Consider the following 12020-nt stretch of genomic DNA (forward strand, 5'->3'; position numbering starts at 1 on the left):
TTCCAGGAATATAATTATCTGTGTAAGGTGGAGGGTCCTGGTGATTGATGGATGTCTCTTTCTCAATGGCTTTTTTTCCACAAAGCACAAAGCGGGCCCAGAGAGCATCATGTGGACTCTCTCGCTGGACCCCCACCAACCCACCCAGTGCTGCAGCGCCAGACGGTCCAGAGCACTCCCGGAGACTGTCTTGCTCACTTCCTGAGCTCATGGAAAAGTCGACAGAGTCTGCTCAAAAGCCCCACCGTAAGCAGGGAGACAGCAACTTGAAAATAGTCTGTAAACTCACCTAGAATTTACACAACCCATGCTGTCCCTCCACTGAGAACAAGTGAGCACCGGTAAACTTTACAAAACAAATTCAGTGTACACCTAAGTACGAATCTTCTCGTCCCGATGCTAAAGAACTCCGTGACTGCGTACACTTGAGAAGTTGGAGGAATGACTGGGACAAATATTTAATTTGGATAATCCAAGTCCAAAAACTCGAAAACCTACTCAGATTTGTGTCCTAAAATTCCCCGCTTCCCATCAGTAGGAAAGACACCACTCAAGCCTACCATTTACTCTGATAGTTTACAACCCCTCCCTCCAGTTTCTGTGGCCAGGGACACAAAGGAAGTAGCCGAAAGGTGGCAAATCCAACAACGCACCGGGCCAACCTCCTGCGGTTAGGCACCTGGACCCGTAGGCGGACGTCCTATCTGCCCACAACCCAGAGGCTCTGAAGCTGGCGGGGTGAAAAAGTAACTTTGACTTAAACCTTTCAAAATCCCCTGAGGGTCTGGTCATGACCGCTCTGGTCAGCCACTCATCAGCTTGGGTCCAGAGCGGGGACAGCCCAGAGGGGTGGGTCGCCGAGCCTGGCACCCCCACTCCCACCCCCGACGTCACACACGCTCACTCGCACTCAGCCACACGCTAGCGGTTATTCTTTAAAACTAGGGTAGAAACTTGGCGGGAGAGATCGCGGCTTGCACAGGAGAGCCCAAACCCCGGGAGCCCGCGCCTTAACACGCCCGCCCCGAGCTCTCGCGCCTGCGCCGGCTCCCGCCGCAGTAAGTCAGCGCCAGCGCTCCACTCAGGGCTCCCAGGTGCGCGGCCGCGTTCCCACGCCTCTGCCGACGCCTCTCGGCGGCCATTGGCCACTGAGGGCCCGCCTCTCCATATTAGCCAATAGAAAGCCAGACGTTCCCAGGGAGGCGGGGACTGGAGAGTGGCACAGGCCCGCAAGCGAAGAAGCCGAGGGGCCCCGCCCGCGCGGGGGGGCGTGGCCAGCGCCGGCTCTTGCGCCTGGGCTGCGGCGTGGGAAAGAGCCTCCAGGAGCCGACCGCGCCGCCGGGGGAGCGGCGCCTGCAGAAGCGGGGCGGGGAGGGAGGGAGGAGGCCCGCGAGGAGCTCAGGGTGTCCGTAGCTCTTCTTTTTCGCCGCGATGAAGCGCCCTTGCGAGGAGACGACCTCTGAAAGCGACCTAGACGAGACCATCGACGTGGGGAGCGAGAACAATTACTCCGGGTGAGCTCAAAGAAGCGGGAGAGTGTCCGGGGAGCTTCGGGTGGAGCGGAGACCGTTGTCCCCGGGAAGTGGGTGCTCGTCGAGCTAGAGTCAGGATGGGGTGAGAGATGGGTTCTCATTAGGCGTGGGACGCGACTGGAAGGGAACTGGACCTGAGTGTGCAGGAGTTGGCGAGGGAGGGTCCCCGGCTGTCAGCGTCGGGCACGGGTACTGGCACGTCCGGGCGACGCCCCCGGTACTGGAACTGTATTTAGGGACAGTTCCAAAATAGGTCAGGAGGAAAGAAAAACAACTGGATTTCTGTTTTGAGAGAAACTGGTATCGCGACTTGAGTTTTTGAGGAGTTAAAGCTAAACAGGCTGAGCTGCGTAGGTTGACAGAGGGTGATCTTGCTGATCCACCCATGGGTGACAGAAGTAAGGAGCCGATGAGGCAGCATAGCTTTGACTGCTTGTCCTAAAGTCTCCAGAAGATCAGCGTTCTGATCACAGGAGACGGACCTCCCGTTTCCTGTGACAGCAAGATTACCCAGGCATTTTAGAGCCAAGGCGGGTCAAATGATAATTGCTTCTAATTGGCATGCCCAGAAGCACCTTAATTATTTATTTGCTGCTGTCACTCAAAGAATGAAATCCTTCCCGAATATAGAAAACTGGATTTATTTCACAGGCTTATTTTAAGACGCAAAAATCAAAGCCTGAAGAGCAAAAAAGATGCTGTTTATCAACTCTCTGGTTAAAGTATTCTTTTAAAAAAATGAAACTGCCGGAGGCTGTCATGTGAAAGGGTGAAATCGGTAGAGAAGGGGTGAGGAAGAAGGAGTTGGTTGATTTCGAATTAAGACCCAGAAGTGAGGCAGTGAGGTGGTAACGGAACTTCTAAAAACGAAAGAGAACACATAAGGAGACCTGGAGATTTTAAGACCCTCAAGAAGTATAGTACCTGTGAATGTCAGAGAGACCAAAAGTCCTAGGATAGTATGCATTAAGTGACCAACTACATAAGCAAGTAATCAGTTGACCTTTTTGTAAACTCAAGGTGGATTGTAACTTCTTGACTTAAGCTTAGTTTCAAGACTAGTGACACAGTTTCATTTTCAAAGTTAAAGCATACAAAGTACAAAGTGAAAAGCTAAATTTCGACTTCCCATCCAATGATATGGTCAGGATATTCTTTTAAAGGACCAAGACTCAGAATCGGTTCTCCTTGGGTTATCGAATCTGAGTCGCTGACATTTTGGAATAGTACGGGTATTAGGATTTGTTTTAAAAGTTGCCTGTGGAGACACACTTGGCACGTGGGGCTCATGAACGTTCGATCAGAATGTCTGGCAAGAAGGGACCAAGAGGGACACATCCAGATGGATTGCTGACTTTTAAGGCATACATGAGGAGAAACAGGAGGCACTAATCCCTGACCTCTCACCCCAACTGGATATCATTATTTCGTTGCAGAACTCAAAAGTTCAGGTTCATTTTTGCCACGTGAATTGGCAGCAGAATTACACAGTAGCATTTTGAAAATCATGTTTACTTGTTTAGTGTATGTGCTAAGGAAGCTATGTATCACTGTCACTGTCCGTTCTGTTTGTGGAGGTCCAAGTGGTTCTTCCCCTTGTGTCCTGTGAGTCCAAGGGGTGGACCTCAGGCAAGATGATCAAACTTTGTGGCCAATTGCCTGAACTTGCTAAGCTGTCTGAAGGCTTCATTAACATGTTTAAGGTAAAATTACTATCTGGAAACTAAAATAAAGCCCCCAAATAGCATAGCTATGAAAAATCAACAGACAGAAAATAATATAATTCTCAGTCAATCAGAAAATTAATGGGTGCTGTGAAGAGGGGTGGGAAAGGGGGATTATTACATTAATACAGCACCTGACTCGTCTTCCTCCTTCACAGGCACAGTGCAAGCTCAGTGATGAGGTCCAATTCACCGACAACCACCTCTCAGATTATGGCAAGAAAGAAAAGGAGAGGGGTAGGTGACCCCCCCCCCCTTATGTCCTGTAACTAAGCATGTGTGTCACTGCTGTCATTTTCTTACTTGGATAATTGTTCTATATATGTACCCTTAGATTTTTGTTTTGCTTTCTTTGGGCTAGATCATAGAAAAAAGGCGTCGGGATCGAATAAATAACAGTTTATCTGAATTGAGAAGACTAGTGCCAACAGCTTTTGAAAAACAAGTAAGTTATCCACCCCCACCCCCACCCCCCTAAAAAAAACAAAAACAGTTCAAAGCATCTGATTTTCTCATCTGGGAATGTGGATCCTTCTTCTTGAAGCTCATTAAAATAATGGTGTGTGCTCTGTGCACCCTGATCCGGCATAGAACAGCTATTTCAATAAAATGCTTTGTTGTGGCAGAACTATTAAAAACATAATCCATCATGAAGTTGAAAACATTTCCATTTAGCTTATTTTCCCCTTAAGGGGAACAGTGTTCCTGCTTTCTCCGTTCTTTCCATGAAGCCAGTAGGAGTTTTGGTTAAAACTGTGCTGTATGTACTATTCTTGAAAAAAAAGTTTTGTATGTGAAATATTATTTTTCCCTCAAACTTTGAAAGTACCATTGTTTTTTTTTTTTTAAATCAAAGTTAAGGCAATAAGATTTCTATTTTGGTTTCCTAAATTATACTAATACAGATTATTTAGCAAGCTACTTTCATTTTTAATTCTTAGGTTAATAGAACATTGTTTGATTTGGAATATAATTTGGAAGTTTAGTAAAGAAAAAAATCAAACATAAATGTTGCTTTTCAAAGTTCAGGTACTTTTTACTTAAAAAAAAAAGTAAAAAGCACTTGTCATTTGGGAAAGAGAAAACAAACAAACGTACTTTCCTTTGTGGCTTTGGACGTACGTCTCTCGTTCTGCCTCTGTGGCAGATGCAGAGGCTTCTAAGAGCATATTTCCAAGTGTGTAGCCAAACTGGGTGCAAAACATCAGTTGATTGGTTATGCCATTTTTGTTGGTTTGTATACTTCGAGATTCTGCAAACATTGCAAACCAAGCCCCACAGAGGGCCTTTGGAGGCCACCCAAGGCCACCGTTGGCCACTTTCACAGCAGCTCCTCAGACATCTTCATGAACACGGTGAACAAGGACAAATGCAGGACATGCTACGCTACTCTTGACTCTACCCATTTAAGACGTAGAAAAATAGATACAAACTCTGCAATTCAGATGCCAAGGCTGTCTTTGATAGCTTACGTGTACTATAAATTATACTTCAGATTAGTGCACTGCAAATGAAAAATGGCAGTGACCTGTGTTGTTTGCTTGTTTACTTTTTTGAATGCAGAAATATCTACATTGTGACGCTGAGAAGCAGCCTGCTCTGATGATCATTTTCCTTAGTTTTGGTTTGTTAGGCTCTTCCCTTAAATATTGACTTAAACCTTAAGAGCTGGCCTCAGTCGTTTGGCAGCTAGTTGCTGTAAACACAAGCTTTCCAGTGTAGAGAGTCTGGCTGCCAACCCCAGTGAGCTGGCCCTGCCACAATTAGGGGAGAATACTCTTTAGAGACGCTGAAGAACTGACGCTCCTGCTATTTACTGTTTGGTGATAATTAAAAAGAAAAAAAGTATAGGAAAAAAAAAACATGTTGGTTTAATTATTCAGCTCCTCTAAGAAGTTAGGTAGAAGCCACAAAGCCCAAGTCACTATAAGTCGGGCATTTCTTTCAGTTGGTTTCCAAAGGTTGCTTTATTTAAGAAGGGGAACAATGAAAATGTATTTGCAAGACTATGTTTTTTGTGGGTTTTTATAAGGATTTTTTCTTCCAATAATTTACTTTTTTCACTTTACATCCACATCACAGCCCCCTCCCTCCTCCCTTCCCAGTCCCACCTTAAAGTCCTCCCCCATAATCCCCTGCCCTCCTTCTCAGTAAAAGAGAGCCCCATCCTGGACATCTAGTCCCAGCAGGACTAAGCAGGCCCTCTCCCTCTGAGGCCCAACCAGGTAGGGGAAGGGGATCCAATGGCAGGAAACAGAGTCAGAGACAGCCCCCACTCCACTCTTAGGAGACTCACATGAAGACCAAGCTGTTCATTTACCACAGGAAGATTCTACGAACACTTCTGATGATTGGTAGAGCCTTACACACAGAAGATGCTCCTTAAGTAAACTGCAGATTAGTCCTTTCTGATATGACCTTAGCATTCACAGCAACAACTGCTAGTGACTTTCAGCATCCTGTCCTGGTTTGTTTTCTTTACTGGTTATCTTAAAGACTCACTGGGACTTTTCTATTTTTGTATGTTCCACATTTGATGCTTTGTTATGGTACTAGATCCATATCCTCAAGAATTAATGTTCAACTGTTAAACTGCTGTAGGCTTTAATAGTAATGACAATAAAATGTCCCTTAAGAAAATATATCATTAATGAAGACAGAGTTCAAAGTTGAAGAGCTTTGCAGTTGGCATAGTGTTCGTAGGATGATTGTAGAAACATAATTCTTCTTACTATTTAATGAATCATCTCTTTGATGCCTTGCTCTGGTCTTTAGAAGTTACAAGTTAGTACCATCAGCTATGCTGTAATAAGTGAGGTTTTATATAAATTTTAGAATGAAGTTAGAGTCTGCCCAGATGACTCAGAGGTTAAGAGAATAAACTGTTCTTCTAGGGGGCACAAATTTGGGCTCAGCACCCACACTGGGTGACTCATAAACACTTTTAGTCTAGCTCCAATAGGTTCTGGTGCCTCTGACCTGAATAGGTCACACACACACTCGCGCGCACGCGCACACACACACACACACACACACACACACGCACACGCATACGCATGCATGCTCACAGAGAGAGAGACTCACACATACACATAGACACACACATACACAATTAAAATTTTTTCAATTCAAGTTTTTCCTGTGATAAAATTAAGCATAGAATTTTATAACAAGAGGCAAGATTGGAACTATAGAACTAAGTTTACTCTATAATGTTCCAAGACAGTTTCTGTAGAACTCATGAAACTTTCTTATTTGATTCTGAAGGGATCTGCCAAGTTGGAAAAGGCTGAAATTCTGCAAATGACAGTGGATCATTTGAAGATGCTCCAGGCAACAGGGGGGAAAGGTAAGGTTTGGTACCATTCTTCACCCCCTTCCTAACTTTCTCTTTTCTTCTTTCCCCTTCCTTCATAAGGAAGCCACCATTGAACATCCCTCTAACAAGCCGAGATAGGCAGCCCCAGATTAAAGCTCTGGAAGTCAATGCTAATGGCAGGATTGAACTCGTGGGAAAGAACTTCTAGAACAAAAGAACCACTTGACCCCAGGCTTGTGTTTGCTTTCATAATACTGTGGGAGTAAAGCTTCCTTCACACAGCCTGGTTGGACATTTCTTTGGGGTTTGAGAAGTTCATGCTAGAATCTGTACAGAAAAACAAAACAAATACACAAACATCTAGATATGACCAAGGCTGGGGTGCACTGCTCTCCTCTCTCACTTTCCTTCAACCCAGGCTGGAGCCGGATAATTTAGCCATTTAAGGGAAATGACTCAAGAATGACTTTTGTCACTGTTGCACAGACCATTTTGGCCTTTCTTGACTTTACACCAACCACAACATTTGAAGTACAACTACTAAATCTCTACTAGAAATGTCAACAGAACAGGCTCTTCCTAGGGAGAGCTCACAGGAGCAGACATCTACGGATGCCATGGTAGAATGTCCTCTGTACTGGACAGTAGTACATCTGGAAGAATTGTCAGGTCAGAACGAGACCCTCACGGTAAAACAACAAACAAAAAAGGATGAAATCATGAGAGTCATAATACTCATTCAGATTCCTTATCCCCCTTGCACTCCAGTCCGACTTTAAGTTGCCCTCTTAGCTTCATGGCTCTTCAAGGCTGCCCTTGATATCCATCTCAGCCATGTTTATTGACAACTGAGCAGAGAGAGAAAGCTTCAAGGTGTAAGTGCTGAGACTGAAGGCTGAAGGTCTCTAAGATGCAACCTAGGCTTCCTCTACACAGTCTAGGGCCCTAGGTCTGTACAAGGCAGGGTCAGGACATGGAATTAAAGGATCTGAAAACTGACAGAACATGTGGCAGGAGAAGAGACTGCTGTACACGATGTCTATAATCCACCTTAGGTCACAAAGTCCCAAGAAACTGTCTCAAACCAAGGACAATCAGTATAGAATGTAAATATTCTTGTAATGTAGAAGCCAATGGTTAGATCTTAGAAGTCAGTTATCCCACCCAACTTGGCTGCAACCTTTGACCTGAGTTGGAAGTAACCTGCTGGTCTTCAAGGGTTAAGCTAGCAGCATGTGCTCCACAGGTCCTGAGTAGGGTAGGGTGACTGTCTCTAACCTGCTACCTTGGGATTCCAGTAGAGCCGTGAAGTTAGATGTGGTCAAGGAAGGCCATGGATTACTCTGCTTTCTCTCAAGTTGGTACCCATGAGGTAAAGAATTGCTGCCCAAGGCTCAAATATTTGGCATGCATTGTACTTCTAAAGAGTAAGGTTGTCCTTATAGCAAGTTTTTTATTACTTCATATCCGTGACTACTTGAGCAGTCCTCAATGCTCCCCTGACATTTCCAATCATAAGCCATACAAGTTGCCTGACTGCTGGGTCCCTAGAGAGGCCATCCCAGGAAGAATGTGTAGGTCTTGAACAAGAGGGGCCACCAGTGTTTGCTCACCTGCTCAGACTCCCAGGTGTCTCTAAGGAAGGGCATGGTCTCTAAGGTACTTGCATGATAGTAACTTCGGTTCTCCAGTTCATTAGCTCCGAACTCATCCTCTCTGAGCCCCAGTTTCTCTCTGAGGCCCACTTTTATCCTCTGTAACATAGAGAAAAAGATGAAGGGCTTCTCACAGGTGGTTGTAAGTCAATTTGCTTGAAGCCGAGAATCCTGCGCTGGTACAGGGTAGTGGTTATGGGCGCGTGTTATTTTGGCTCAGGACCCACTTATATGAGACAGCTGCTCATCATCATTTCCCTCTGCTTCCAACAGTAGAATAGGAATTACATAGTTCCTACCCCTTACGATGCAATAAGACCCAGCCATATGCAGTCACATAGCAAGCAAAGGTCACATGTCACTTACTTTACAACCACCAGTGAAATTCAAAGAAGTTAATGTGTTCCTTTAAGTCTGTCACAAGATTATAATAGTTTCCTAGGGGAAGCCCAAATTCTTAATTTTTTCAGTGTCTTTCGACTATGATCAATACCTCCCTCCTTTTGAGAAAGTCAGAAGGTCAAGCCTGAAGGGGACTCTAAAGACTCTTGTGTGGAATCCTTCCATGGAGGCAACCTCCTGAAGAACAACTTTTTCTCCTAATCCCAGGGACTTTCCTAATTACTGCTCTGGGGTCCAGGAGTGAAAACCAGTTTTATTGCTGAAACTTCATTATAGTCTCTTGTTCAGCTTAGTGCTGTTTCTGTTTTTGCTCTGTCAAAGGATAAAATGATACATTGTAAATGCTTTAGATGAAAAAAATCTATTTTGGATTAGAGAGGTACTCAGAGGCAGAGTGTATAGGTCCTGGGTCCTATCCTGGAAAAGCCAACTCCCTGAGACTTTTTCTATTTCAAAAGAAAAAAAACAAAACAAAACATATTGTACTAAACCTAAGACACCCCCTCCCAGTCCCGGAGGAATTCGAAACATGAATGCCCCTATTTTATTCTCTCTTATTGTGACATTTCAACCCTAGTTTAACTCCAGCCCTGCTAAAGTTGTTGTGCATGCCACTTGTAGAGTATCCTTTCTCTACTCCTGAAAAAAAAAATAACATAGTAGCCATTGTGTTTTCAGAAAGAGTCAACCCACCTCTAGAGAACACAAGAGTGGAACCTAAGCGGGTAGTTGTTCTTCAAAGCCATATCATTTTCCCCTCTTTTGCTCCCTCACCTCTGACTCGCCTCAACCCTTCTTTAGGCTACTTTGACGCCCATGCCCTTGCCACGGACTTTATGAGCATTGGATTCCGAGAATGCTTGACAGAAGTGGCGAGGTACCTAAGCTCTGTGGAAGGCCTTGACCCTTCGGACCCACTACGCGTGCGCCTTGTCTCTCATCTCAGCACCTGTGCCTCCCAGCGGGAGGCAGCAGTGATGACATCCTCCATGGCCCACCACCATCACCCCCTGCACCCTCACCACTGGGCAGCGGCCTTCCACCATCTCCCCACATCCCTGCTCCAACCCAATGGACTCCACACATCAGAGTCAACGCCATGTCGCCTATCCACGTCTTCAGAAGTGCCTCCTGCTCATGGCTCTGCCCTCCTCACAGCAACATTTGCCCATGCAGATTCTGCTCTTCGGATGCCATCAACGGGCACCGTCGCACCCTGCGTGCCACCTCTCTCCACCTCTCTCCTGTCTCTTTCAGCTACTGTGCATGCCGCAGCAGCAGCGGCCACCGCAGCTGCACACAGCTTCCCTCTGTCCTTCGCAGGGGCCTTTCCCATGCTCCCATCCAATGCAGCAGCAGCCGCCGCGGTTGCCGCTGCAACAGCAATCAGCCCACCGTTATCAGTGTCTGCAGCCTCCAGTCCTCAGCAGACAAGCAGTGGAACAAACAGTAAACCTTACCGACCCTGGGGGACAGAAGTTGGAGCCTTTTAAGTTATTCTTGAATCTCTTTGCAATAGTAACTGGTGTCCTCCGTTTCGGAATCAGCTTCAAACCTCTGCACCCGGACGGTAGTCATACAGATACGTCCAGATCTCCACAGCAGCAATAAAGCGATTTGAGAAGAAACTTCCCACAAATGGAAATGTAGTATTATTTTTTCCTTTGTTTAAGGCAGCTTGGCAACTGACATCAACAACTTGAAAGCCGCACACCGGTTTCCATTTAAACTTTCTTGGAAAATACACCGATGTTACCATCCAGTAGTGCATTTATACTCCTGACTTGGAAAAGAAAAAACCCCATAACTGAGTTCTCCTGATGCAGGAAGGGAGAAGAAAAAAAAAAATACCATGTTTCCTAAGTGCCTGAACTAAGAAACATAATGTAGCACAAGGTCAGAAGGGTATAACCGTTAGGGTGAGAAAGGGAGAGAGCAGACAAGGTGTCGGGCTGCAGATACAGTGTTCTTTGGGAACCAGAAAGATGAATGAAAGTTAAGTTGAAAGACCTAGTTTTGTCTTTGTTTTCTTTATACAGACTTGCCAGGCAGTGACATTTAGCAGTGCACTGAAATAAAAATTCCCCCAGAGCCCCCATTAACAAGCATTTCTGGTCTGCCTTCAAGCTTCCGTACCTCTGGTGAGCCCTAGCTTAAAACGCTATGCTTCTTTATGTAAACTTACAGGTATACATGCACTAGAAGCAGTTACCTACTGTGTGCCCACCAGAGGTTCACTCACACGAACGGGAAAACTTCAGTTTGCCAGACTTTGGATTAATTTATTGTTTCACTTGGACTATGTTTATATATTTAACTTCTTCAGTTTTCTCCTGACAACATGTAATGTCTGTTCTTGTCTGTTTGGGGGTGGGGGGGGGGTGTTGCATTTTTGGAAGTAACGAGAGAAGGAGAGATGATATGGAAGGGAAAAGCTACATGATGTAAATGTCTTGGTCAAATCACAACGAATGTATGGAATGAGTTGTATATAAATTATTTTTGTCCATGCATAGACTAGTGCTACATAATGGTGTTTTGGTTTTGATTTTTTTTTATCTTAACAATGAAATAATCTCTTAAGACATTGAAATTGAGCACATGAGATTTTATATTTGAAAGAATAAGGCACAGCATGTATTCTTATGCACTTCGTTTCTCTGCTGTGTGGAGAAAGCAGTAAACAAGAGAATATTAAACATTATGCAAAGTTATACTCATAAATATGTTTTTAAAATTACTGTACCTAGTCTCTTCTGTATTACTTTGTAACTTTTTTCTATGCAAAAGTCTACGTGTCACTAATTAAATGACGTCCTTTTTGACTATTTCATGTGGATGAGTTGCTCCTCAGAATGGCAAGCTGACATTGCCTTTCATGTGAAGCTGCCTTTTACTAACTCCTTCAGCCATAGCTTTGTGCCATTGTTTCAAAAATCATTGAACTGGGGTTGGGGATTTAGCTCAGTGGCTAGGCAAGCGCAAGGCCCTGGGTTCGGTCCCCAGCTCCGAAAAAAAAGAAAAGAAAAAAAAAATATCATTGAACTGATGGAATTCACATTTACTTTAAAATAAACTTTATGGAGCTTACGGATTAAAAGCAGGTAAGAATTGCAAAGGCAAAAAAAATGATCATTTTCCTCTACTTTCTGTTCCTTCTTATTTATTTATCTATTTATTGATTTATAGGCAGGGTCTCACTGTGTAGCTTCAGAGCTTGCTTGGCCTGAACATCCAGATCCTGCTGCCTCACACTGTCAGCAGGTGGCATCATTTAGTCATAACGTTCACTTTTGGAGAGGTATAAAAGACTTCCAAATAGGAGAATATCAAAAACTAGGCACAGTAGTGGGACATCGGTAGATACATGATAGGCATGGACGCACAT

General features: G+C 44.7%; 1 protein-coding gene across 2 annotated transcripts; it reads left to right on the forward strand.

The window, feature by feature from the left end:
- The first annotated feature begins 1321 nt into the window (after nt 1–1321).
- On the forward strand, nt 1322–11464 carry Hey2 (hes-related family bHLH transcription factor with YRPW motif 2). 2 transcript variants are annotated; one of them, XM_087600498.1, is made up of 6 exons: nt 1322–1514; nt 3415–3493; nt 3618–3701; nt 6524–6605; nt 9434–10081; nt 10174–10349. In XM_087600498.1, the coding sequence occupies exons 1-6, from the start codon at nt 1432–1434 to the stop codon at nt 10251–10253; spliced, it is 1056 nt and encodes a 351-aa protein (XP_087456624.1). In that variant the 5' UTR covers nt 1322–1431; the 3' UTR covers nt 10254–10349.
- The last annotated feature ends 556 nt before the right edge of the window (nt 11465–12020 follow it).

The sequence above is a fragment of the Rattus norvegicus genome, chromosome 1 (assembly GCF_021556685.1).
Source record: "Rattus norvegicus strain SHRSP/BbbUtx chromosome 1, alternate assembly SHRSP_T2T, whole genome shotgun sequence".
Classification (NCBI taxonomy): Eukaryota; Metazoa; Chordata; class Mammalia; order Rodentia; family Muridae; genus Rattus; species Rattus norvegicus.